General features: G+C 43.6%; 1 protein-coding gene across 1 annotated transcript; it reads left to right on the plus strand.

The window, feature by feature from the left end:
- Positions 1–958: 958 nt before the first annotated feature.
- ccdc180 (coiled-coil domain containing 180) lies at positions 959–25,794 on the plus strand (the record flags this gene model as incomplete). Its single annotated transcript, XM_080765784.1, has 31 exons — positions 959–1,018; positions 2,294–2,415; positions 2,806–2,891; positions 3,722–3,831; positions 4,459–4,587; positions 4,905–5,022; positions 5,746–5,798; positions 7,469–7,632; positions 8,563–8,614; positions 9,826–9,945; positions 10,427–10,600; positions 11,102–11,236; positions 12,094–12,136; positions 12,501–12,666; positions 12,836–12,992; positions 16,576–16,694; positions 16,851–16,995; positions 17,218–17,334; positions 18,491–18,574; positions 18,984–19,153; positions 19,372–19,433; positions 19,906–19,951; positions 20,043–20,123; positions 21,204–21,270; positions 21,432–21,552; positions 21,855–22,015; positions 22,919–23,056; positions 23,348–23,519; positions 24,553–24,622; positions 24,710–24,953; positions 25,660–25,794. The coding sequence occupies 31 exons, from the start codon at positions 959–961 to the stop codon at positions 25,792–25,794; spliced, it is 3,621 nt and encodes a 1,206-aa protein (XP_080621910.1).
- Between the last annotated feature and the right edge of the window lie 124 nt (positions 25,795–25,918).

Consider the following 25,918-nt stretch of genomic DNA (forward strand, 5'->3'; position numbering starts at 1 on the left):
TAATACACCTGTGTTTTGTAAGGGGCGTTCTTATCATCATCGTCTGTATCATCTCATACTGGCCAATCAGAATGTCTTGCCTGTTTTACGTCATATTTAGTGGACATTTGACCTAATTTCTCCTTTCATTTTCAATGGAAAATATTGAGATGTGTGGGGTCAAATTTCCACACCAGAGGGCCACATTGCATAATGCTGTCTGTCGTAGCAAAAATAGTCAATCTACAAGCTCTGCAGTGCGAACGTTTTGAGCTTGTAGATCTGCTATTTTTTCTTTATTTGAATGGAAATCCTTTTTTTTTAATTGGAATCGGTATATTGGTATATATTTTTTATTTAAGTCCTTCCACCTTTGGCTACCAACCCCTAAAAATAATGCTTCTAAACAGAACCATGCAGGGAGAGAACAGAACTGCTTGTAGCCTAGGCTACTGCTTGTATTTTTATGATCATGTGGTGACTTGACCTAGTGTGATGTAACCGAATACCGGTAAGACAATGAGACGTGTGTGTGTGTGTGTGTGTGTGTGTGTGTGTGTGTGTGTGTGTGTGTGTGTGTGTGTGTGTGTGTGTGTGTGTGTGTGTGTGTGTGTGTGTGTGTGTGTGTGTGTGTGTGTGTGTGTGTGTGTGTGTGTGTGTGTGTGTGTGTGTGGCAGTGGCACAATGATTTTGTAGCCTATGTCTACTTTGTCTTTCTACTAAAGTAGACTCTCTCCTTAAAGATGCTCTACTCCTTTAAGTCCCCCTGTGGTGTGTGTTGTCATGACAACTGATAGACGCTGCAGTCGGCTGCCAGCAAACAACAGTGTGAAAAGACAAGTTCTAGTCTAGTCTAGCGTATAAAATCACAGGGAAAACAATCCAACAGCCAGCGGGACAATTATGTGTAAAGTTTCTGTCTCGTAGCGGACTGAGAAGGAGTTTGTTTAAGTCTGATTGTTTAAGTTTGTTTAAAAACATGGCGGAGACTCGAGTTGTCCCCAGCGGTAAAGTCTACAGACAGATGTTTGATGCCCAGGTAGGCCTGCCTATTATGTGAAGACTGAAGTTTGTGTTTACAGTTACTTAATACAGCTTAATAAGGTTGTAGGTCTGCGTATAAAATATACCTGTCTGTGTTATGTAATTATACTTACTTTACTGCAGTGCTCAGCCGGCATGAGCCAAACGCGTCATCCTTCACAACCAGAATACGTAGCCTACAGGCCCTAATAAATGTAGGATTGCAATGCTCTCTAGTCTCTACTTCAACTTGAAGTAGAGAGCAATCCTACATTTATTTGTTCTTTTCCAAAGCGCAAACTTTTTATTTCTTTCCAAAAAAAATACCTCGTATTGACATTTGACAATTTGTTTTATATGAAATGTATTTGCCGTTTAGACAAACAACGCTATAATAGAAGCTTTTGTTTTGGGAAGGGGTATGAGGTAATAACGGCATACAGGGAAACACTCAGAATGGCTCAGATGGTTTGGAAGAGACGTCTTTATTTGCAGAAAAGCAAATGCTGCTGCTGCTACGTCCACCGCTGTTGTCTTACTCAAACACTGCTGCTCACCCTCCACCACCCCAGCTACTGTAGGCTACCACCTGTGTCGTTTTGGATCTACTGTTTATGTATGGGGGATTCAGATTCCCTATGGTTGGGAGATGTGTTTTATCAGAGTAACTAAAAGCAGATAAAATAATGGAGATGTACCATGTCATAGATATGTCATACTGTAGATGGTGACATGAAGTCTAAGGCTTCATCCACACCTACATAAACGTAGCGTTTTAGTTTTAGTTTTAGTTTTTTTAAATCTCTCTGTCCATATGACACTTTTTTTAAATCTCTCTGTCCATATGACCAATGGCAAGACCCATGCAAAACTCCGTTTACATTGTCCACACGGGAACACACAGGCGGAGTTTAAAAAAAATACACTGTGGCAGGAGTTTTCCAAAAGATGCGTTTATATGGACCAAAAACGCGTTTGCCCAAAACGCATATAAAAACCTACGTTTATCCGTTTACCCAGATACGTGTGGACAAGGCCTAAGATCCACATGGAAGCTAGCCTTGGGACCGTCAGCACACTTCAAAATCATCCGATGTGCTGCATTGGACCACATCCGGTGTGCTGCATTGGTTGGATGTAGCCACCACTTGTACATCACACAGTGAAAGACGCTCACATTTTTTAAATTATTTTTTTCACCAGTGGAAAAAAGGTAGTCGACGAACATCTTTCGTCATAGTTGACTAAATCAACAGTGTAACTGTGTGTCTGTCACTGTGTCTCTGATCAGGTGCAGCTGTCCAGGACCCTGCAGGCTAGTCGCAGGGGCCGATTGGCCCCAGAGGGCCCTGACTCTGGGAGCCTCCCCTCTGAAGCCAGCGCTGACACCTCTCCCAGACACACCACTGGCAGGTACTGTATAGAGCACTGGTTCTTAATCACTGGCTCCGGACCCATTTGTGGGTCACGATCGGACACATTTTTATGGGTCCCACATTTTGTTTTCAATTATTATTTCAAAACATTTTCAAAAAACATTCCCAAAAAATGAATTTCATGAATTAAAAACAAATACAATGATTTTTTTCCCCATTCATTTCATGAATAAAACAAAGGTTTAAGTAGTTGTGAAAATAGCCAATCTACAAACTCATAACGCGGTTGCGAAACGACATGTTATGAGCAGTGAGAGACCTAAGCTAGACCTGGCTAGCTCAAAACATTTACAAACACAAAATACATCTTCATAATAAAGCTATAGCTGGATCTTGTAGTTTCTCTGTCTCTCTGTCTTTCTGCTAGGGACCAGTTGTTATCAGCAGTACAGTGCAACTCCATCACAGAACAACAGTGCCATGTTGAAGTTAGAGGTCTGCCTGATGAGATTGGTGAGTACAGTAACACTACTACTATTACCGTTACCAGTGTTTAAATCTGACCTGAATAATCTGACCTGAAATATTCAACGCCTTAGTAGTGAATTTAAGCAAGTTGGGGAGTCATGCACATGTAATTTTCTCAAAAGCGTTTCATAATCAAGACAGTATGGCTGCCAGGAGAAAATCACGGACAATTGTTTTTTAGCACTTGTCAATGTCGGGCTGTGACGAGAGCTCATACTGAAAATCGCAGCCAACCTTAAATGATAGAATGAATTTTCTTCCGTAGTCTGGTTTTCCAGCATGAGCTCTCAAGGTACATAAAATGGGTGTGGGAGGCAGGGAGCGTTATGTCAGGATTCCACGTCTCCTCTTCACAATATAACAATAAGACAACAACGCATGTTGGAGCCACGGGTGAGTCTTAACCGGCCACGTATGTCGCACTATTGGTATGTCGGACTAACGTATGTGCCCCTTTGTCAACATTAACAACTACTGTTACGACGAGTTTATGAATGTAAACAAAAGACGCACCACTGGAAGTGGAGTGCTAAAAGAGAGCGAAACGGACGACATCCGGTCTCTACAAATGGAGGTGGGCGGAGCCTGCAGAGGCAAACTAAAATGTCCCTTTTTTGCCGATGGGTTCCCAGATTGATGACTCACTGACTTACAGATAAATAATTGGAATAACCTTGGATTAAAAAAAAAATCATTTAGGTGTCAATCTTTTAACATTTGTTACCCAATGCTGAAATGGGGTCGGAATCCAGAATCCCTTATTTGGATAATGTAATGATCATGTACAGCTTCTTTATCTCTTCCCCCTTTTTCAGTGATTGACAGGCCATCCTCTGACATCATCGAGCGTCTGAGAGAGAAGAGAGAGCGTGATCACAAACAGGCTGTGGGACAGCTATACAAAGACCTGTCTGTTGTTAGTCAGGTAGGATATAACCTGCAGCCCATACAATTGCCATACTGTAGGTATAACGAATGACTACTCAAAGCTGGTTTATGGGTCATCCAACAGGCCTTCGGCTTTGCCATTAAACTCTAACCCGACCTAGTGCCCTTCTCCTTAAAGACTCGCAATGCGGTTGGTTTCCTTTGCACGTCAAAGAGGAACTACAGAGCACGGAGAAAATTGGTGTCTGTAAGCATGTCGGAGTAGTCAACTTATTGGGCAGCTGCGATTGTGGTGGCTGCACAAACGTGAAGAGGAAGTGTAGCGCCCAGGATTACATTGATTAGATAATTGACACTGGGTGAAAAATTGGATTGCAAAATAGTGGGATAAGAATTATGAATAAATAAAATATCACTGCGTAGATAGTCTTTGGTGTGGAAGATTTATTTCCAAGGGGCTGTCACAGCTAAAAAAAGTCTCTGATTGGTCATCCACAACTCTTGGGTGAGCAAAACGTAATTCAAAAGGAATGCCAAACCAATATCCCCAGGGTTTTTTTTTGTTCTCCTGCAGATTTGTCTGGTTTCCAGGCTACCTTAGTTCCAAACCATTGACAATCAATGACCAGCATGTTGTGTGTGTTTGTGCATGTGTGTTGTCTAGGACTATGAGGTCAGGTACAGGCAGGCCTGTGGACAGTTATTGTCTTATCTGTCAGAACGGCAGCAGAGACTGGACAACCTGATGGACGGAATGGACAACACTGAACACCTACAACACTTTACACTGCAGGTACCTTCTACTGGACCTCACAACTACTGTAGAACAGCCGCTGCTGAATGGGATCAGCTGCTTGTGGAGGGGTTGGGATGGGCTGGGGTTGGGATGGTTGCTAATGATTGTTTTTTGAGGGGTGCTAGGCCCTCCTATTTGAGTGTTTGTCTAAACACAAACATTGAAGACAAAAGTGAGGACGCAAATTGTGAGTGGCCAGAATGAGATGACGATAAGATGCTGATAAGAGCGGCCCTCACTTCACATTCACACGGGTGTGATTTACCTTCTTTTTACCTTTTACTGTGTGCGTGTGCGTGTGCGTGTGCGTGCAGGAACTATGTTCTCTATGGGATATGGTGAGTGAGGAAACTACCTTAAAGAAGAGGAGAATCAGAGAGCTGGACCGACAACTGACCGGATACGAATCAGACAGGGCTAATGATGTAAGGAGTACTACTACTACTAAATATATTACTTCTACTACTTTAGTTATTAAATAATTGATTAGTGTGTCCTGAAAGTGGTGTATTTCGATTGGGCCTTTTGACTCTTTCAGCTTTCAGGAAGACATATTTCAATATTATAACCACACAGGGGCCTATAAGAGTAATGCCAACTCCATAGACACATTCAAAACAGAAAAAGTACTATGGCACTCCATCTTTAAATATACATGCATTCTAGCTACATTCTGCTGCCATTTTCCTTCACCAAGGCCCCGGTGTTACAACTGGAGTTGGTCCCCAGGGGGTGCTGCACTATTATTTATCCGGCATTTGAGCCACGGACCACCATTTGTTGAGATTTAGCCTCTCAAACTTAGAATATTTTGTTGTCGTTGGAAGGTTTTTGTCGACAATTCCATGCTGTGATAACAGGAGAGATAACAGGTAAACGTTGATCAAAATTAGAATCAGAATCTACATTCTCTAATTGTGTAGACTTCTTTTAAATACATTAACTGATGCAGATGTTTAGCAATAATGTAACTCTTGAGAGCGTAAAAGGAAACCAAATGAGTCCATTTCGTTTCACTTTACGCTTTCAAGAGTTAAAAGTGTCCATTTGGTTACCAACTCCATCATTTAGCTGGGGAGCACCTGGAACCCTCGCAAGGACCACTGGTTGAGAACTACTGCTCTCTACGTTTATGTCCTAATGTGTATCATTCAGGGGGGGTGGTGAGCAGTCTGAAGACCAACCACTACGGGTCAAGAGTGATGAGAGTACACAAGGGGAATTAGTCCCACTGGCAATCCCTAACAGGGGCAGAATCACAGATATAGGTTTTCATAGTCAATGCAATTATACTGTGTGTGTGTGTGTGTGTGTGTGTGTGTGTGTGTGTGTGTGTGTGTGTGTGTGTGTGTGCGCGTGTGTGTGTGTCTGTGTGTGTGTGTGTGTGTGTGTGTGTGTTTGTGCGCACGCATGTGTGCCATAGATAAGTCTTGTGCTGAGGAAGTACAGCAGACTGCTGGAGAAGATCAGCTTCCTGTTGCCCTCTGACCTTCACAGACTACTGGACACTGAAGCTATGGTGATGAGTGACCCCTGACACTGACATCTCTTGTCTGTCTCTTTTGAGACACTTTCACAGATGCCTGTTAAAGCTACAATCTGTAAGAGTTATGTCTCTTTCAACTCAGAGTTTATTGCAATGATGTCCGAACTACAATAAGATCTTCTTCAAATAGCTTTATTGACATTGTCAAGCCGACTCCACCGGGGTCTTAAAGTGTCTCAATGTAAGAGTAGGAACTACTAGGGAGACCTCCACTATAGTTATATTGTGTTAGCATACTCAAATATAATGATAATAAAATGTAATTCTATTTGTTAAAATAAGATTGTATACCTTTCAGGATACGGTATCTAATTATCTATTCATTAACCTGACTCCGCGAGCTAGTGGCAGCAGTGAGTTCCTCCTCCTGCTCCCATCTGGTCTCTCTCGTGCAGAGACGACGAATACAAAATCTGATCGGAGCGATATGCGGCCGCTATAGAGGCAGGATCAATGCGAGACTGGTGACGTATTGAAGCGCTGCCACAAATGTAAACACCGCTGCTTCCGGTTCATCGTTTCTGCCTAAGAGAGACCAGATCAAAGTAGGAGGAGATAATTTTTGGCGGAGTCAGGTTATCTATTCATATCCATTGTTGCTAAGCTGTATACTGTATACAGTACAGAGTAGACCATTGGTTCAGAGACCCAGGGCAGATCTATAGTGCCAGAATCTATAGTGACATTCATTATATTATTTTACTCTTATTTATCTTGGTTTATTTCTTCTTACTGCTGTTGCTGCTGTGACACCACTTTACATCATTATTCTCAAATACAGAAAAATCACCTTACAATCTCTACCTGTCTGTCTTGTGTACCAGATGATAAACCTGTCTGTGTACCTACCTGTCTGTCTGTGTACCAGATGATAAACCTGTCTGTCTGTGTACCAGATGATAAACCTGTCTGTGTACCTGTCTGTCTGTGTACCATATGATAAACCTGTCTGTGTACCTGTCTGTCTGTCTGTCTGTGTACCAGATGATAAACCTGTCTGTGTACCTGTCTGTCTGTCTGTGTACCAGATGATAAACCTGTCTGTCTGTCTGTCTGTCTGTGTACCAGATGATAAACCTGTCTGTGTACCTGTCTGTCTGTCTGTGTACCAGATGATAAACCTGTCTGTCTGTGTACCAGATGATAAACCTGTCTGTGTACCTGTCTGTCTGTCTGTGTACCAGATGATAAACCTGTCTGTCTGTCTGTGTACCAGATGATAAACCTGTCTGTGTACCTGTCTGTCTGTCTGTGTACCAGATGATAAACCTGTCTGTCTGTCTGTGTACCAGATGATAAACCTGTCTGTCTGTCTGTCTGTCTGTGTACCAGATGATAACCCAGGCGTTGTTGGCTAACCGCCGCAGCGTGTCTCGCCTCCTGCTGCACCTCCTGGAGGCGGAGCTACAGCAGGAGTCAGCGCTGCGTTTCCGCTGGGAGGAGCTTATCCTCTCCTGGAGGAGGAGCCAAGTCGATGACATCATCACCAGCTTCAGGTGCGACCCTCTCGACGTCCTCTAGGGTTGTCATAATTCAGTGGTTTTCAACCAGTGGTCCGAGGACCAACAGTGGTCCATGAGGTGGTTCCAGGTGGTCCCCAGCTAAATGATGGAGAGTTGGTAACCAAATGCACCCATATTAGATATTTAACTCTTGAGAGCGTAAAATGATATCAAATGGACTGTAAGGGTCCATTTGGTTTAATTTGACACTATCAAGGGTTAAATTATTGTTAACCATCTGAATTACTTAATTTACAAAGAATCTACACAATTATAGAATGACAGAATGTAGAAGAATTGTTATTTTGATCAACGTGTGCCTGTTATCTCTCCTATCACATCAATACATTGAATCGTGGAAAAAAAAACCTTATCCAACGACAACAAAAGTCTTTCGTTTTGGGTCTGCAAGGCTAAATGTCATCAAATGGTGGTCCGTGGCTCAAATGCAGAAAAAGTAACGGGCCTTCATATGAAAAAGGTTGAAAACCACTGGCATAATTGTAGATATAAAGTTATAATTAGATAATTAGATAAACACAGTCTGGTGATATTAGTGGTGGTCATATTAGTAGTATTTGTGTGTTAGGGATGCTGCGATCAAGATTATTCACTTTCGATTCAATACCGATATGGCAACATCAATACCAATCCGATACAGATCCGATACAGATCCACATATTCAAGTCTCTCTATGCTGTTTATTGTTGCCTGCTGGCTACCTGCCTGCTGCGACTGGCAAACACTGTGATGATCACGTGACCTGTACTGTACATGCTGGATCTGCTGGATAGAAGTCCTGGAGCGGACTGCTGTAATGGATTGCTTGGATCGGAGTGTTTGATCGGTCATTTTCGCTGCAGTCTGATTCGATCTACGTATGATGTTGGTCAGCATCCCTAGTTGTAATGTGTATATTTATAGGGATCAGACCAGTAGTGACGACACACAGAAACCCAGTGTGATGCAGCAGATGGTTGAGGAGACGAGAACAGCTCAACACAACCTTCTGGAACAGCGCTGTCACGTCATACAAGACCTCTGGTAACTCATACTGCTGTCACTATATCATGTTACACTGTTACTAGTGCTACGCTGTTACTAAATAATACTGCAGTTATGTTTCAGTAGAGATGTCCCGATCACGTTTTGTTTTGCTCTCCGATCTGATTCCAATCAGTTCATTTTGAGCATCTGCCGATACCGATTTCTCACGATATTGTAATGTATAGAACACGTTTATGCCATATCACAATAGTACAATATCCCAACTCACAGACAATTACCAGTCTAATATCGTGATATGGATATAACATTGATACTAGGGATGTCCCGATCACGTGTTTTGGCTCCCGATCTGATTCCGATCAGTTGAAAATGACGTGATCGACACCGATTTCCGATCACCTGATCCGATCGGGACAACCCTAGTACTAGAAGACTGTTACTTACACCACATGCTGCCACTGACTGAAGGCCTATTCATACTCCATAGTATACACACACACACACACACACACACACACACACACACACACACACGCACAAAGATTTGCACAAATTAAAAAAATAGCGTATCTACAAGCTCATAGCATAGTGTACACATGCAGTGAAAAGGATTGATTGATTGATTGATTGATTGATTGATTGATTGATTGATTGATTGATGTCACCTGTAGCTCCCTGACCCCACCAACCTGCTCCACATCCCTGGTAGGCGATTGGTTTGACCAGTTGACAGCTGTCAATCAGAAGATTGGTAAAACTCATCATCTGTCCCATTCTCTATACCTACAGTATCATCTCTTTTGTCCCTGAATTGTTTTGTAAACCTTACCGTGTGTGTGTGTGTGTGTGTGTGTGTGTGTGTGTGTGTGTGTGTGTGTGTGTGTGTGTGTGTGTGTGTGTGTGTGTGTGTGTGTGTGTGTGTGTGTGTGTGTGTGTGTGTGTGTGTGTGTGTGTGTGTCGTGTGTGCGTCTGTAGACAATGTTAATGTGAAGTATTTACAACAGCTGACTTTTTACTATGAAGAGATGTGGCAGAGCTATTTGACTGAAATGGAACACAGCCAGGTACACAACATAACACAACACAACTGAACACATACTGTAACCTCAATACTACACTACACATTGATAATGTTGCCATTGGGGTGTGTTTGATGTGCTGTACGGTGTTGTCCTGCAGATGGCGCTGAATGCGCTGGGTCTGTCAGAGGAAGAGGTCCAAGACTTAGTTTCCTCCCACCTCCTGTCTCTCATTGGACTGCACCAGAGCCAGGCTGAGCAGCGATTGGCCACCTTAGATGTCAGTCAAAACTGTGTGTCTGTCTGTCTGTCTGTCTGTCTGTCTCTTTCTCTATTTGTTCATCTGTCTGTCTACAATTATGTCTTATTAACATGTCTGATAGATTTATGTCACTCATATCTACAGTATTACCTCTCTTGGCCGCTTCAGGACTTTCCACATGTGTTCACATCTCGAAACAACCTGCTTGTATTTACTTTTTTGTCTAACTATGATAGTACTGTTTTCTCCATTATCCTTTGTTTAAAATGAGTTGAGGGCTAGGGGTATGGGAGATGGTGAGCAAGGTAACTGTACGTGTGTGTATTGTGTATTTTATTTTGTATTGTATGTAATGTTTTACCAATGGGTAATTGTATACAAATTGTGCATTCGTATTCTATGTAATGTTTTACTTACAGTATGTGCTAACTGGCTATCCTCTCAATAAATCCTGACCAAATTCTGTCCGTCTCTCTCTATCTGCATGTTTGTTGTACAGCGTGAGTTTGAGGCCCTGGCAGAGCACGGCCGCTCTCTAAGCAGGAGTGTGTGTGCTGTGATTGGCGGTGTGGCGATGCTATGGGAGACACATTGCCAAGCAATAGAGACAACAGATCACAAGCTACAGCAACTCCTGGACACACTGCGACAAACACAGCAACAGGAAGTACAGGTCAGCTGACGCCAAGTACAGATGAAATTATAACATACAGTTAATTTTTTTAACTCCCTCTGCCAACCCGGGGAGAGCAATGGACTGACCTGATGCTCTTTTCACCTGAAAGAGGGGAGTTACCCCGGTTGGAAGGAACACGTTATTCCAACCAGTTCCTTTACCCTCCATCAGGTGCCCTGGCTGGCCAGGGTGAGGCAGTATAGAGACCAGGATTACTGCTTGTTTTTTGCGGGTATACCTTCCCTAGGGGAGACCGGGAGAACATGCAAACTTCACACAGAAACTCCACATAACCTACAGTTCTGAGGGTTCTCCTCCGCCATATTGTTGCTCAAACCTTTTTATGATGTAACAGGCCTTCCTTATTCTTCTAAAAAAAGAATTGTTAGTTCTTGCTAGTTCTTCAAGAACGTTTTCGGATTAAGTGTGTTAGCTGTCAAAAGGTCATAACTTCGTTACCCTGCACAGTGCTTTGTGTTAATTATTTTTATTTTACAGAAGAAGGAGTCCCAACTAGACATGTGGTTGGACCGACTGCGTCAGGAGAGCACAGAGGACGGCCTGAGAAACACCCTGGATAAATCTCTAAACAGCCTGGATCAGATTAAACAAAGGTACGTGAAGAAGAGTAATGTAAGAAACATACCGAGGATGTCAACGTCATTACAGTCGTGTCACTGTGTGTGTGTGTGTGTGTGTGTGTGTGTGTGTGTGTGTGTGTGTGTGTGTGTGGTTACAGCCGGTGGTTCAGTGAACTCGGTGAGGTGGTCGACCGTTACCCTGTTACCATTCTGGAGCAACTTCACACCTACAGCACTGCCTTCAGCCAATACTACAACCTCAACAACACACACACACTGGTAGCTATAGCAGCCGCACGCACGCACGTACACATGCACACGCACACACACACACACACACGCACGCACGCGCACACACATACACACACACACACACACACACACACACACACACACACACACACACACACACAGGAAGTAATGGCAATGCAGAGCGCTGGCCTTTGACCTCGGAGATGAATAGGCTCATAATCAGCCTATTGAGAGTCTATATTGACCTTTGTTAGAACCACAGCCTACAGCAGGGGTCTTCAACAGGGGGTCCTCAGAGAGAGTTACAGAGGTGGAATTATAATCTTTTTACATTAACCACTTGAACCCTAGCATCCCTATTCTGTGGGGAACATTAGCCGAAAATAGCCGTATAATAGTCTACAAGCGGTTTGTGTGCTGTGAGCACAAACTTATTTTCAGTAGCTGTAGCTGCTTCATCTCTCACTCAGCTAAGGAGAAACGTTGAAGACACCCTGACCTATACAACAACATTAACAGCACCTGTCTATCTGAACGCCTGTCTCACTCAACACCCTGACCTATACAACATTAACAGCACCTGTCTATCTGAATGCCTGTCTCACCTAATATATTATCTAATTTACACCTGTCTGTCTCGCTCTTCAACCTCCACAGAGTTCAGATGAGCTGCATGCCATGTATCCTTCCATCAACACTGGTTAGTCAGTCTGTCTGGTCTGTCTGGTCTGTCTGGTCTGTCTGGTCTGTCTGGTCCGTCCGTCCGTCCGTCCGTCCGTCCGTCCGTCCGTCCGTCATTCAGTCTTTTCTGTATCCTCAGACATGATTGGTCAGTCTGGGATAATTAAGACACAACCGACAGAGAAACATCCAATCGCCTCGCCAAACCCTTCCAAGCTCTCCCCTGATTGGCGCCTTCCTGAGGTAAACAAACAGATCAAATGGCAGATTGACAGAACGACCTCAATGCATCACTTACTGTACTGTGTGTGTGTGTGTGTGTGTGTGTGTGTGTGTGTGTGGTGTGCGTGCGGCTGTGTGTGCGTAGGCTCCGTGCTGTCTAGCTGAACTCCAGGACTCCGTGAACATGGTCACCTTCACCTCAAGCGGGGGTGGGGCTTACAGTGGCCCCGCCTTCAAATGCCCCGCCCACAAACCCACAGCGGACCTGGAGCCGGAAGTGGAGTTTGCACCGTTTCCTGTCGAACAGCTGTCCCGCTCACTGACGCGGTAACCACGTTAACAACATAGCAACAACCAAAAGTAACGATAAAGTAACAAAGTAAAAACAGATTAATCTAGCAACAACGTGGTTAGATAGATCTGTACTATCCATGCACTGACAATGTTGCACCATGTGTGGTTGTGCGTGTGCGTGTGCCTGTGTGTATGTGTGCAGGTTCCGTGCCCTGTGTGTAGATCATGTTGAACAGAGGTTTCACCAGGTGCTGAGTTCAGCGGTCGTCACGGTAGCGGGCAGGAGGGAAGCGCTGCGTTCAGAACACGACTCTCTGCTCAAACTGCACGCACAGAGGAAGGAACACATACTGACGGACGTACACAACACACGCGCTGGTAACACACACTCCTCCTGCTCTGTGTGTTTGTGTGTGTGTGTGTGTGGTAACACACACTCCTCCTGCTCTGTGTGTTTGTGTGTGTGTGTGTGTGTGTGTGTGTGTGTGTGTGTGTGTGTGTGTGTGTGTGTGTGTGTGTGTGTGTGTGTGTGTGTGTGTGCATGGGTGTGTGTGTGTGTGTGTGTGTGTGTGTGCGTATGCGTGTGCACGTGCGTGCGTGTGTGCATTTATGTGTGTCTCTGAGCTGCCATTGCAATAAAATGAGTGTAATGCGGAGATGAATGGGGGCATTTAGCAGATGCTCTTAAACCAGAGCGACTTACAGTTAGCAAGAACAACACATGGTAATACATCAAATGCACAGAAATAGTCATCAAGGATCATACGCAAGCTAAGAACCGTACTAACAGTATAGAATATACTATGAGTATACACTCTAGAGTTCTATGTCATAATATGATATCTAAATTAGATACGTTTAGCCTGTGCATGCGCCTGTAAGGTCATCAAGGCTACGGCAATTGCTGTAGGCTAAAATGGAGTCTGAAGAAGAGGTGAGTTTTCTTTTTTTTTATATTATTTATTTTGAGGGTTTTCTTTACATAGACACAAGGACAAACAGCAGACTTACATACAAGACAGTTACTTACATAAAAACAACAATGAATAAACAAGGAAAAAAAATAGAACTAAATAATTAAAATAAAATGAAAAATAGCTAATAAATAATAGTTTCCAAGTGGTACATGGGTTGTATAATGTATGTGTGCACGTTGAGGTGGGTTCCATCCTAAACAGAGTCAAATGCGCTCTTCAATATGATTTAAAAAGGGGGTCCATACCTCCACAAATACATCTGCCTTATTTTGTGTTTCAAACTTGAGTCTCTCCAGTGGTAGTATTGACATTATTTGGGCCATCCACATATGTTCTGAGGGTATTTCATCTGTCTTCCAAAACATTAAGATACATTTCTTTGCTAAGAATCTAAATAGATCAAATAATTTCCTATGAGCAGAGTTCAACTTTACATTTGGGTCTGCCCCCAACAGGTATAACAGAGGAGATTTTCTCAATTTTACTTTAAGGATTTTTTCAATTTGATCATGAATTATTTGCCAAAATGGTTTGATTTTTGGACAAAACCAGAACATATGCGGGTAGGTACCCAAATGCAGTTTGCATCTGTTACATAGGGGAGAGTTCTCCCTGGACATTTTGTTTAGACAAACAGGGGTTAAGTATGTTTTGAAAATAAACTTGTAGTTATGTTCTAGGATTCTAGGAGTAAGTGAAGATAGATTTACTTTTACACATATTGTTGTCCATGTTTCCTGGTCAATTACAACATTTAGATCTTTTTCCCATATCCTTCTCAGAGGCTGGAAGGATGATGTCACTCTACCATTAAGGATTTTATAAATCTTTGAAGTGAATTTTAACATAGATTGGGTGTTAATAATGCATTGTTCTATCTCGTCTATGTGAGACCTAAAAATATTTTTCCTAAGCAAAGATTGTAAAAAGTGTCTTAATTGTAAGTACTGGAATAAGTTTGTGGAAGACAGACCAAATTCCTCCTTCACCTCTGAAAAGGGCTTGATGTTTGTACTACTGAGTAGACAGCCCAAATTGTTAACACCTTTGTTAGTCCACCTTTGCAAACCAATCTCATTTAGACTCGCCGGTAAATCTGGGTTATGAGAAACAGGTGAAAGGACAGATAAACTCTTTTGAATTTTACAGTATTTTTTACACTTTGGCCACATTGATAAAATGCCGTTAACAACGAAAGATTTGTTGAGCCCTGACAAACTCGCATTTACAAAAGGGAGAGATTTAAGTGGAATTGGGTGACTGAGATGGGATTCTATTGTTTTCCATAGGGAATCATCAGACTCCTGGAACCATTCAGTCATTCGTTTAATTTGAGCAGACCAATAGTATAATTCAAGATTTGGGAGGGCTAAACCACCTTCGTTATAAGGTTTACACAGTGTGGCCAGAGAGATTTGTACCTTTTTTTGGTTCCAGAGAAATCTAGAGATATTAGTGTTTAAATTAGCAAAGAATAAGGGTGGAATTGGACAGGGTAATGATTGAAATAGATAATTTAATCTTGGCAACAGGAGAGGTGAGTTTTCAGACTACAGCAGGAGATTGGGAGTTGGGAGTTCATGCCATAGTTTTGGAGCCAGAAGGGAGAAGAGTCTGGGACTAGTGGCGTGTTGTCCCAGCTGTTTTAACGAAGGTTCTGCCAACTTCCCTGTGTCAGAGAAGTCCCTTATTAAAATTCACATTTAAAGGACATTCATATTTTGACATCTAGTTCTCCACTCGTGTTTGTGTGTGTGTGTGTGTGTGTGTGTGTGTGTGTGTGTGTGTGTGTGTGTGTGTGTGTGTGTGTGTGTGTGTGTGTGTGTGTGTGTGTGTGTGTGTGTGTGTGTGTGTGTGTGTGTGTGTGTGTGTGTGTGTGTGTGTGTGTGTGTGTGTGTGTGTGTGTGTGTGCGTGCGTGCGTGCGTGCGTGCGTGTAGCTGAGTTGATGCTCCACAGAGACAGCGTTGAGAGTCACTGTCAGCTTGTGCTTCAGGAACTGACTTCCTGTAGGAACGACTTCCTGTTCCTGCAGACGAGCACAGATAAAACAACTGAAGATTTCAGAACTCAAATCTACAACATGGAGAAGCAGTTCATGCACGCTAGAACATCTGACAGGTAGGCCTACCTCTGTCTCACTAACGGAGTGATTAACTGACTGATACACAATGAAGATAAACATTTAGATGTTTAAGAATTAGATTGAAATTGTATAATTGTTCATAATACTGTGTTTTCTCAGAGTCTTCCTAATATATTTTTTAAAGCACATGGAGCAACTGTGCATAATACGAATATTCAAAGAATGAGAAGATGCCGGAGCAGCTCGGACAATTTAAGCCTAAAAATGATAAATGAATGACCTATACAGTCTTCCTTAGAGTCAGATTCCCTTTGTTATCAATATTCACACACCATGCAGCTGTTGTTGGCCTTGTGGAAGAAAAGAGTGAGCCACCTTGTGGTGGGACATGATATCATCTTTGCCCTTTTCCAACTATAGCACTAGTAGTCAAACGGACAAGACCATTAAGTCTTATTATAGGCTTCTTATATTACAATAATGCAAACAAAACACAATAAGAAAATGTAATTGCAATAATAAAACTACTACTATTGTACTTAAAAAATAAATAGCCGATCTAGTGGGTTGCAGTGCATTGCGGCGCTACGCGTTGTGGGCTTGTAGATCGAACTATCACTGCCAGCTAGGGACCTCGGACATTCATGACGACATTCACAGCTCCCTGGGAAATAAAAGAAGGGCCTGACTAGTGACTACTCCTAGTGGTCGTGCTGTGTGTCCCATATAGTTATATGCAAATACTATAAAACCTCTTCTTTCCTCTCTTCTATCCCAACTATCCCTCTTCCTCTCTTCTCTCTACTCCTCTGCTCTGTCACCTCTCTGGTCGGTCACCTCTCTGGTCTTGTAGTCTGGCATCCTTGTTCTCATCCCTCCAGGACAGGTTGGATAAACATCTTGAAGTCACCCAGAATTCCCAGAAGGTTTTCAGACAGTCGGTCCTTAGCAGACTGAACCAGCTGAGAAACAGCACCTCTGCTCTACTCAAGTCATTCAGGTAACTAACTGCTAAAGAGTGCTATGACAATAGTACTAGAGTAGGAGGCTGCTATACTGCTACACGCAAAACTACTACATTTATCCTCTTCTCTTCTTCTCTTCTCTTCTCTTCTCTTCTCTTCTCTTCTCTTCTCTTCTCTTCTCTTCTTCTCAGGTTATTCAGCGAAGGAGGTAATTTTTGTCCAAAGGAGGTACAGTCTCTCCTCAGGCGTTTGGAGAAGTCCACTAAACGTATCGACACCACAGAGGAGACCCTGAAGACCGACATGGAGGTTGCAGAGTCTAAGAGCATAGGACAGGTGACCCCTTGACACCAATATCTAACTATGCTGTTTTTATATCTCCTCGCTTCTTTGTACTGTTTTATTTTTATATTTTGCTTTTATTAGGACTATGTTGCTATTATTCTTGCATTTTACTGTTGTCACACAGGATATGTTCTAAGAACAAGAATTGTACTGCCTGCAATGTTGCCCCAGCTGTATTGTAAGAGCACGTTATAATAATCCTCTCCTGTCCAGGCGAAGGAGGTGGTGAGTCGTTTTGAGGAGAAGTTTAATTTCCTCACTGTAGAACTCAAGTTCCAGGAGAACATCCAGAATGTTCTGACTAACACCCAGGTCCTCATCAAGACAGAGGTACCTGTCTGTCTGTCTGTCTGTCTGTCTGTCTGTCTGTCTGTCTGTCTGTCTGTCTGTCTGTCTGTCTGTCTGTCTGTCTGTCTGTCTGTCTGTCTGTCTGTCTGTCTGTCTGTCTGTCTGTCTGTCCGTCCGTCCGTCCGTCCGTCCGTCCGTCCGTCCGTCCGTCCGTCCGTCCGTCCGTCCGTCCGTCCGTCCGTCCGTCCGTCCGTCCGTCCGTCCGTCCGTCCGTCCGTCCGTCCGTCCGTCTGTCTGTCTGTCTGTCTGTCTGTCTGTCTGTCCGTCCGTGCCTGTTTGTTTCCCTCTTTACCTGTCTTCTTACTACATGTCTTGTTTCTCTCTCTCTGTGTGTGTGTGTGTGTGTGCTCACATACATTGTTGCTTTTTGTCAAGGTTGCTAATAACAACAGTCAGAAGTCTCACATCAGTAGCAGACTGCTGGAACTGCAGACAATGACGGACAGTGCAGAGGTACAGTATTAAGCAGATGCGCACTCAATGCACACATCGCGTTCCTGCGATGCTGCAGGAACGCAGGCGTAAACCACCCCCTCTCGTGTAATATTGCAATTATACAATAGTATAAAACTAAGAAAATCGCTGAAAAAACATATTTTTTTAATGACAGATGTAGTCACTACGACCACAAATGTCCCAAGAAACTAGCTAGCCTTGCCACCGAGTCTGGGAGAACAGAGCAGCTGAATTCTTTGTTTTGACGTGTGTGGAGTGGTGCTCGTTTGAACCACAGCTAGAAGGCTGTTTCAACCAATCACATTGCTTCCTCGAAACGACCTGTTGTATAATGGTTATTGTCACATTAGTATTCCTACTATTATTGGTTGCAGGTGGTTTGAAGTACAGTAAAGCCCATTGCATACTACACAAGATCAACCGACATTTGTTCGGTTCGGCTGGTCCAAAACTATAGAATATGAATATGTCATTGAGAGTTCGGGTGTTTGTCCTGTGATGTAGAGAATAAACCTTTTGAAAATATATTCTTGGTGTGTGTGACCTCTTCACCTATTCTACATTTGAAAACTTGAAATGGGACATTGTGCATAGTGAGTACTTTCTACTTCCTCTAGGGGGTGCTGGTTTGCCGATTTCCCTCACAGTCCTGTCCAAATTAATTGCCTGTCCTTCTGTCTAGCTGTCTTCAGAGGAGGCGTGTTGCTTCCTGTCTTCTGTCAGTGAGGAGATAAGAGCTCGCTGCCGACACCTCCACTGCTTCCTGGTATGTCTGAAACCAATACATTCTTTAATATATATATTTTTTTTTATGCCACGATTTTGAAACCCATTTTTCACCCCTGTGTCAATCATCTAATGTGATCCTGGGCTCTACACACCCTCCACCAACCTAGTCCCCCATATATGGGGACAAGTTGCTCCTTTACACCTGACAGGGGGGAGTTTCCCTGGTTGGACGTAGCGCGTGGAAGGAACACGTTATTCCAACCAGTTCCTTTCCCCTCCATCAGGCGCCCCGGCTGGCCAGGGGGAGGCAGAACCAATACATTCTACTCGTTTCATTTTAACGTGTGCTCAACAGTCACTCTCCGTTTGAGAAATGAACTACTCTTGTGTGTGTGTGTGTGTGTGGGGGGGGGGGGGGGGGGGGGTGCGTGCGTGTGCGTGTGCAGGACGCCAGTCTGTCGGCCGCACCACCACAGCGCACCCTACAGGGACCGTTCGCGCTAGCGGCGCGACCCAAATCTAGTGCCCCGTCCGCCAACACTGTACCGGAGCCCTGCAGGAGAGGCGTGGTCTGTAGTGATGACGCTGCACTGGGCGTGGTCAAACACCTCAACAGGTGAACACATCGATGCTGATACTATGTGACGATTGTTTACTTTATATTCAATTACATGACAGAGTCATATGTTCATCGTGCTTTGTGTGTGTGTGTGTGTGTGTGTGTGTGTGTGTGTGTGTGTGTGTGTGTGTGTGTGTGTGTGTGTGTGTGTGTGTGTGTGTGTGATTGATTGTGTGTGTGTGTGCGTGTGCGTGTGTGTGTGTCAGGATGTGTAGAATCCAGGACGTTCCATCAGAATCTGCAGAGAATGACCAGAGAAGAACAACAACATCTGCAGGTAAACAGCCGTCTGCATCCTCCCGGAGGAGAAAATGACAGCATATATGTACAGTTGTACACCCTTCGGGGACACTAAATAAACTTGAACCTTGAACCTTGAACCTTCTGGAGGGGTTACAGAGGGGCTCATGGCCGCACCCACAGCTCATAGAAGAGTTGAGACCAAGAACCATTTAAGTCCATAATGTATTCTGACCCCATCCCCAAAAGCCCCATTTGTCCTGACCCCCATTTGATCCATAATGATGGATAATTAGTAATAGTATAGAATGGTTCTTCGTCCCAACTCACTGAGTAACTCACTCACTAGCTCACCAGCCAACTGACTCACCGACTCACTGAATAACTTACATTACAATAACTGCAGTAGCCTTTCTTTTGACTGATTGACCATCTAAGTCAATAGTGTTTCAACCGTGTGTGTGTGTGTGTGTGTGTGTGCGCGTGTGCGTGCGTGCGTGCGTGCGCAGGTCAGAAGAGTAGCTCCTCCCGACGGAAATCTGCCAGCAGACAGAGGTACACACAAACACATACTATTAGATTCATTTTGGTTTTCAAAACTTTTAGACTGCTTCAACACTCACATACCAGTCTTGTCTGTTGTTAGCATGAGGAGGTTGTCCAAGCCCAACAGGAAGGACCCGAGGTTTCTTGTGTTCGGGAACGAGCCTTCAGAACAACCTGCACAGTGAGTCATACTCAGCATTCTATTCTATGTTCTATTGTGTCATGTCACGTGTGGACATATTGTAAAGGTCGAGTAGACATGATATGCCATATATGGCCAATACAGAATTCATTCCATTATGTTGATCTGACCTCATCAAACCCTGTACACTCAAGAAACTCAACCCTGTACACCGAATTCCTTCCATATGTTGATCTGTCTACAAATTCTGCCTTCTGACAATAAATCTGATTCGGATTGTGATTCTGCCTTCTAAATCAGCAATCTGGGAACCCATTGCCAAAACAAAGGAAAATCAGCGCCTTCTTTTTTCCTGTGAGTCAACAGTCTGTCTCGAGAGACTACTAAATCAGAAGTTCTCAAACGTTTCCATGCCCGTATTTGCCCCCCCCCCCCAGAAGAGAATATATTTTATTTTCTATTAAAGAATTCAAAATTATGCAAAATCTTTTAAACACTTTCTAGATTTTTTTTTAAATGTTTGAGAACCACTGTTCTAGTCTTTTGAAAAACGTATGTTGCTGAGAGTAGTAGTAGCTTAAATATTTCTCCTCCATTATAAGAGTGATCTCTGAATTGAGGCTCAGATTGAGGTGATTGAACAGAACGTCGATGTTTGGGGCGCAGGGTAGAGTAACCGGATGGCAACCGCAAGATTCCCAGTTTGAACCCTGTGGGCTCTCCCAGAGTTAGTGTCGAAGTGTCCTTGAGCAAGACTCTGAACCCCTAATTGCTCCCGATGTGCAGGTTGGTGCCTTGCATAGTTTCCTCCGGCATCGGTGTGTGAATGTCTGTATGAATGAATGTAATGCACAATCTCTGTAAAGCGCCTTGGATAAAGGCACTATATAAATGCACCATTTATCATTTACTAAATCATCGCTACCTCACAGTAATATTCACTATTAACACTTCTGATGACTTTTAATGTTACGAATCGATGGTCTATAGGCAATTTTATCAAAGTAAAAAAAGCCTTTTCTATGGCTGGTGGTGAGGGACATTAGACTGAATCGCTGGAGGCAGTCAAAGTGTTTTAAGATGATAGGACAGTAACAGCTAGTGTTTGTTGGGTTGCAGGTGTTTTATGTCCATAATCAACAGTATGCTGTGGAAGGCAAATGAAATCCTGCTGCTGGTTGCCGAGGTAACAATGACATGCACGCAGCCACGCACACACACACACACACACACACACACACACACACACACACACACACACACACACACACACACACACACACAGTATATATCATACATTACATAATACACTGTGTGCGTGTGTGTGCGTGCGTGTGTGCGTGTTAGGACTTCTATAAGCAGGCTACTCACCAGACTGACAGCTTTGACGTGTGCGCCGTTCAAATCAACACCAGACTGCTGGGATACAAACAGCAAGTGAACCTGTACTACAACGTCTGCTTGCAAGGTACAAAATACACGGTGCACACTGTACAACACACACTACTCTATAAGTTGACCTGTGCTACAACACCCTCCAAGGTACGCACAATTTAGACATTTGTATTTGTCAGTCTTGCAAAGTGTAACATTGGAGTAAGTGGTAGTCCGCAAATGGCATACAGTACGGGCTAAATATAGTGTATAGAAAGTACGGATGTCCCAATAAAAAAAGAAACAAAGATCTTATTTCGAAGTCCACCTCTCTCTCTCTCTTTCTCTCTCACTGTGGTTCTCCTTTCTCTTTCTCTCTACCTGTCTGTCTGTCAGAGTTCAGAGAGCAGTTGTGTGTGTTGGAGGAGGGGGTGTGTGGGTTTCCGAGGGTTCTGTTCCCGAACCACACACAGCGCTATGTGACGGCGATGCTGGAGGAGACCACCGCTATCAGACAGGACCTGGACCACACCATTAGGACCAGCATAGAGACCAAGGTACGAGCATTGTTGTTGATTCTGACAGCAATTTTTGATTTAGTTCAGTCGTAGTCTTTTGTATAAAATTGTCATTTAGTTTTAGTCATATTTTAGTCATCTGACATGTTTTAGTGTTGCTTTAGCTTGTTTCGAGACGTGGATATAAAGAAGGAAGTCCTGAAAGAGCCAAGAGAGCAAGTAACAGAGAAAGAGCAACATTGTTCCAGTCAAATGGAACTTTGTAGTGGAATGACCTACGGCATCCAATTAAGAAAAAATGGAAAAATGGAGGAAGAATAACATAGGGATATTGTGTATGTCTAAGAAGTGGATAAAGGCGATGTACTATATATGGAACCATCTTGAAATGCAGGATTCCAGTTATGCACCGAGCCTATTAAGGCGAGAGACTGTTGACTCATGTGACTATAGAGTGTGATGGTAAATGGTGTATTTATACTGTATAGCGCTTTTTTAATCCAAAGTGCTTTACATAGATTGTGCATTAAATTCACCCATTCACACACACACACACACACACACACACACACACACACACACACACACAACACACACACACACACACACACACACACACACACACACACACACACACACACACACACACACACACACATTCATACACCGATGGCGGAGGAAACCATGCAAGGCACCAACTGCACATCGGGAGAAATTAGGGTTCAGTCTCACTTAGGGACACTTGACACTAACTGGGATCGAACTGGGGACCTCATGGTTTCCCCATCCGGGTTTGAGGTAGGTTGTCGGCCTAATGACACTCGGACCAATAGTATGTCGGAACTAAAGCCTCTACCCGCTCTACCCCTGAGCTACTGCCACACTGAAACATTGTGTTTTCATGGACTGAGCGTGTGATAAAACATGGTTGTGTCTTTGTAGAGACTCCATGTCAGTCAGCTGAGTGTGCGTCTTAGTCACCCAGCCTGTGAGGAGGAGCTGTCAGCTCTGAGGAGAAGAGAGGATGACAGACAGACACAGCTGGCTGGCGCCATCAACAGGACGTACCAGGAACTGCAGGTAGGACACACATGATTCAGCCAGGTTGAGCTTACCAGTCATAACTAGCTAAGTCATAACGACTTTATACTCAGTTGACTGAGGTCCCCCCAGGTCGTACACAAACAGACCATTTCCAATTATTTCTATTCGTTTATAGTATGTCCATATGTCCACATATTGAAATGTTAACTTACTGAATGGTTGAGTCCTGTCTGTGTGTGTGGCTATGTTTGAATGTCGTTATGCACTTTGCATGCGTTCCTTAAAGATATGCACAATCGCCACAGAAGAGCATTTGGTCTTTCTCAGGAGTGCGTGCGCGTCAGTGGTGAGGAGTTTGTGAAGACTCTGGCATCTCTGGCAGAGAAGCTGCTGTTTCAGATGGACAACCTACTGACTGTAGATCAGATGATGGACACCAGCCTACCGACTGGTGATCGGACGGACAATCTACTGACTGGAGTTGAGCTAAACACTGGAGGTAAAATATTCTAAAACATTTTGAGAGGCGGTATAGCCCCTCCAATGCATGGCTTTTGAAGATTACATCATATGGCTGACAGCCAAGTATATGGGATTTTTAATGTTTTTGTAGTGCACTCATGACGTAAATCGGTTGCTTCGTTTGCCTACATGCTTCGGTTATCTAGATAACTGTGTCTGTGAAGACTAGCCTCGCATAGTCAGCCTTCATCTGCCTTAGCAATGCATATTGCCCCAGGCAGAGTAAGTCTGGCCCCTCTCTATTGTGGGAGGACGGCATGGCTGAAATGGTCTAGATTCATCTGGAACCAAGGTTAATTAAATAAGGTTAGGAAGTGAAACCGTACGGTAGTCAATGGGCTATATGCAGCAAACACTTCCGTGTTCAGCTTCCTTGGTCTCAATTCCGCATCCCAGCAAGCCAAATAACGCCATGATAACGTTATGATGACGTCCTCCAGTGACTCCGGTGACGTTCAGGACTAGGCCAGATCACAACCCATATGGGGATGATCTTTACGTCATTTCCAGGACGTCTTCACTAGTTTAAATCTTATTCTGGGCCAGATCTGACTAGTTATGATATGATAGACTTATGTTGATCTGGCCTCGATCAGTCTCTCTCTGATTCATCCAGGGACGTCCGTCTTAGTGGGTAAAATTTATGTTGGTTGAAATCAGGTGATATTCTGGGCCAGATGTGACTAGTCTTGCTTTGGCTTGATCTAGCCCCAATCGAGACGTCACCAATTCATCCAGGTCCTGACCGTGCTTGCTGGGATGTTTCTTTCCTTCCAGGGAGCAACATGGAGTCCACCGTACGGTCTTCGCTTCCTAACCTTATTTAATTAACCTTGTCTGGAACCAGGCTATAACCAACCAGGGCCCAGTATTCAAATATGGGGGAAAAATCCTAACACTGAGAGGGACAAGACTAATATCCACGCAGTGATATTAGTACCGCTACGCAAGGCTAGTGAAGACAGAAGAGGACTAACTGAAGACTATAACTGTGTCTCTCGTTGCTATAGAGACAGAACCCAGGAGAGAGAGTGTGACCATTCCGCTCTCGTGCAGAGAAGAACAGCAGCGAGGCAGCAGGTGACCTTTGACCCTGAATCCTGAATTGTTTTTGAATTCGTTTCTCGTCCACATTTATTGATGGACTGTAACTTGTTTGTGTAACAGGACATGGCCAGGTGTCTGTTACCTGTCGCCCCCTGCTGACAGCCCTGAGAGACACACGCCTTCCCCTGCATCTCCCGTTACCATGCCGATTACAGCATCCCCCGTTACCATGCCGATTACAGCATCCCCCGTTACCATGCCGATTACAACATCACGCGTTACCGTGGCGACAGCCTCCATCACCACTGCAAAGAGCAGCCTGGGACACCTGGCTGTTATACAACACAGAGAGACACAGCTGCAGGTACACACACACACACACACACACTAGAATAGATCCCAATTATAAATAACTAGTAAATATAGTTGAATTTATTTTATATCTCTAATATATAATATCTCTTAATATTGCTACACTGTGCCTGTCTATATTGACACTTAATGAAAATGTATGAAATTCAGATTTCTTTCAGAGGTTTTTGTTCTTGTTTGTTCTTTTCTTACTTGAATTAGCAAACATATTTATAAATTGTTTTCCAGTTTTGCTAAATCAAATTAGAAATTATGTTCATTGATTTGTTTTAATACTTGATTTTGTATTTAAACGGGGTAGGCAAAATAAACTTTAGCTTCAGCCTACACTTTTTTAAAGTGCCTTATTGATATGTTCCAACTGTACTAAACTGTTTGAAAAGTACTGAAATAAAAACTAAACACTGGAGCAGGGAGTGCCTAATGTCAGACTTGTATTGAAGTCTGAGCCCTCTTTGATTCAAACCTTTATCACTGACAAAGGTTCAGATCAAAGGGTCTCCATGAGATGGAATCACTGACAAAGGTTCAGATCAAAGGGTCTCCATGAGATGGAATCAAAGCAACTCACAATGAGATCATATATTACTCGTCGTCAAACTAACGTATCCCCATTTAAAATTCCACCACTCTTCCTGACGGGGCTCTTTATTGAGGGGGGTTGTTTTTGTGTGTGTGTGTGTGTGTGTGTGTGTTAGTTGTTTGAGGAGGTGTACAGGTCTGAGTTGCTGCATTCATATAGAGACAGAGACGGACGCCTGACGGAACTGCAGAGATGGACTGAACACTGGACACAACAGATACACACACTGACACAACTGAACGCTGAGTAACACACACACACACACACACACACACACACACACACACACACACACACACACACACACAGAACGGTTCAACATGTTATTGATGGTTATCAATGTGCACTCTATCTGCTATATGTCTTAATAATGT

This window comes from Protomyctophum bolini (assembly GCF_963924005.1).
Source record: "Protomyctophum bolini genome assembly, chromosome: 6".
In the NCBI taxonomy this organism is placed as follows: Eukaryota; Metazoa; Chordata; class Actinopteri; order Myctophiformes; family Myctophidae; genus Protomyctophum; species Protomyctophum bolini.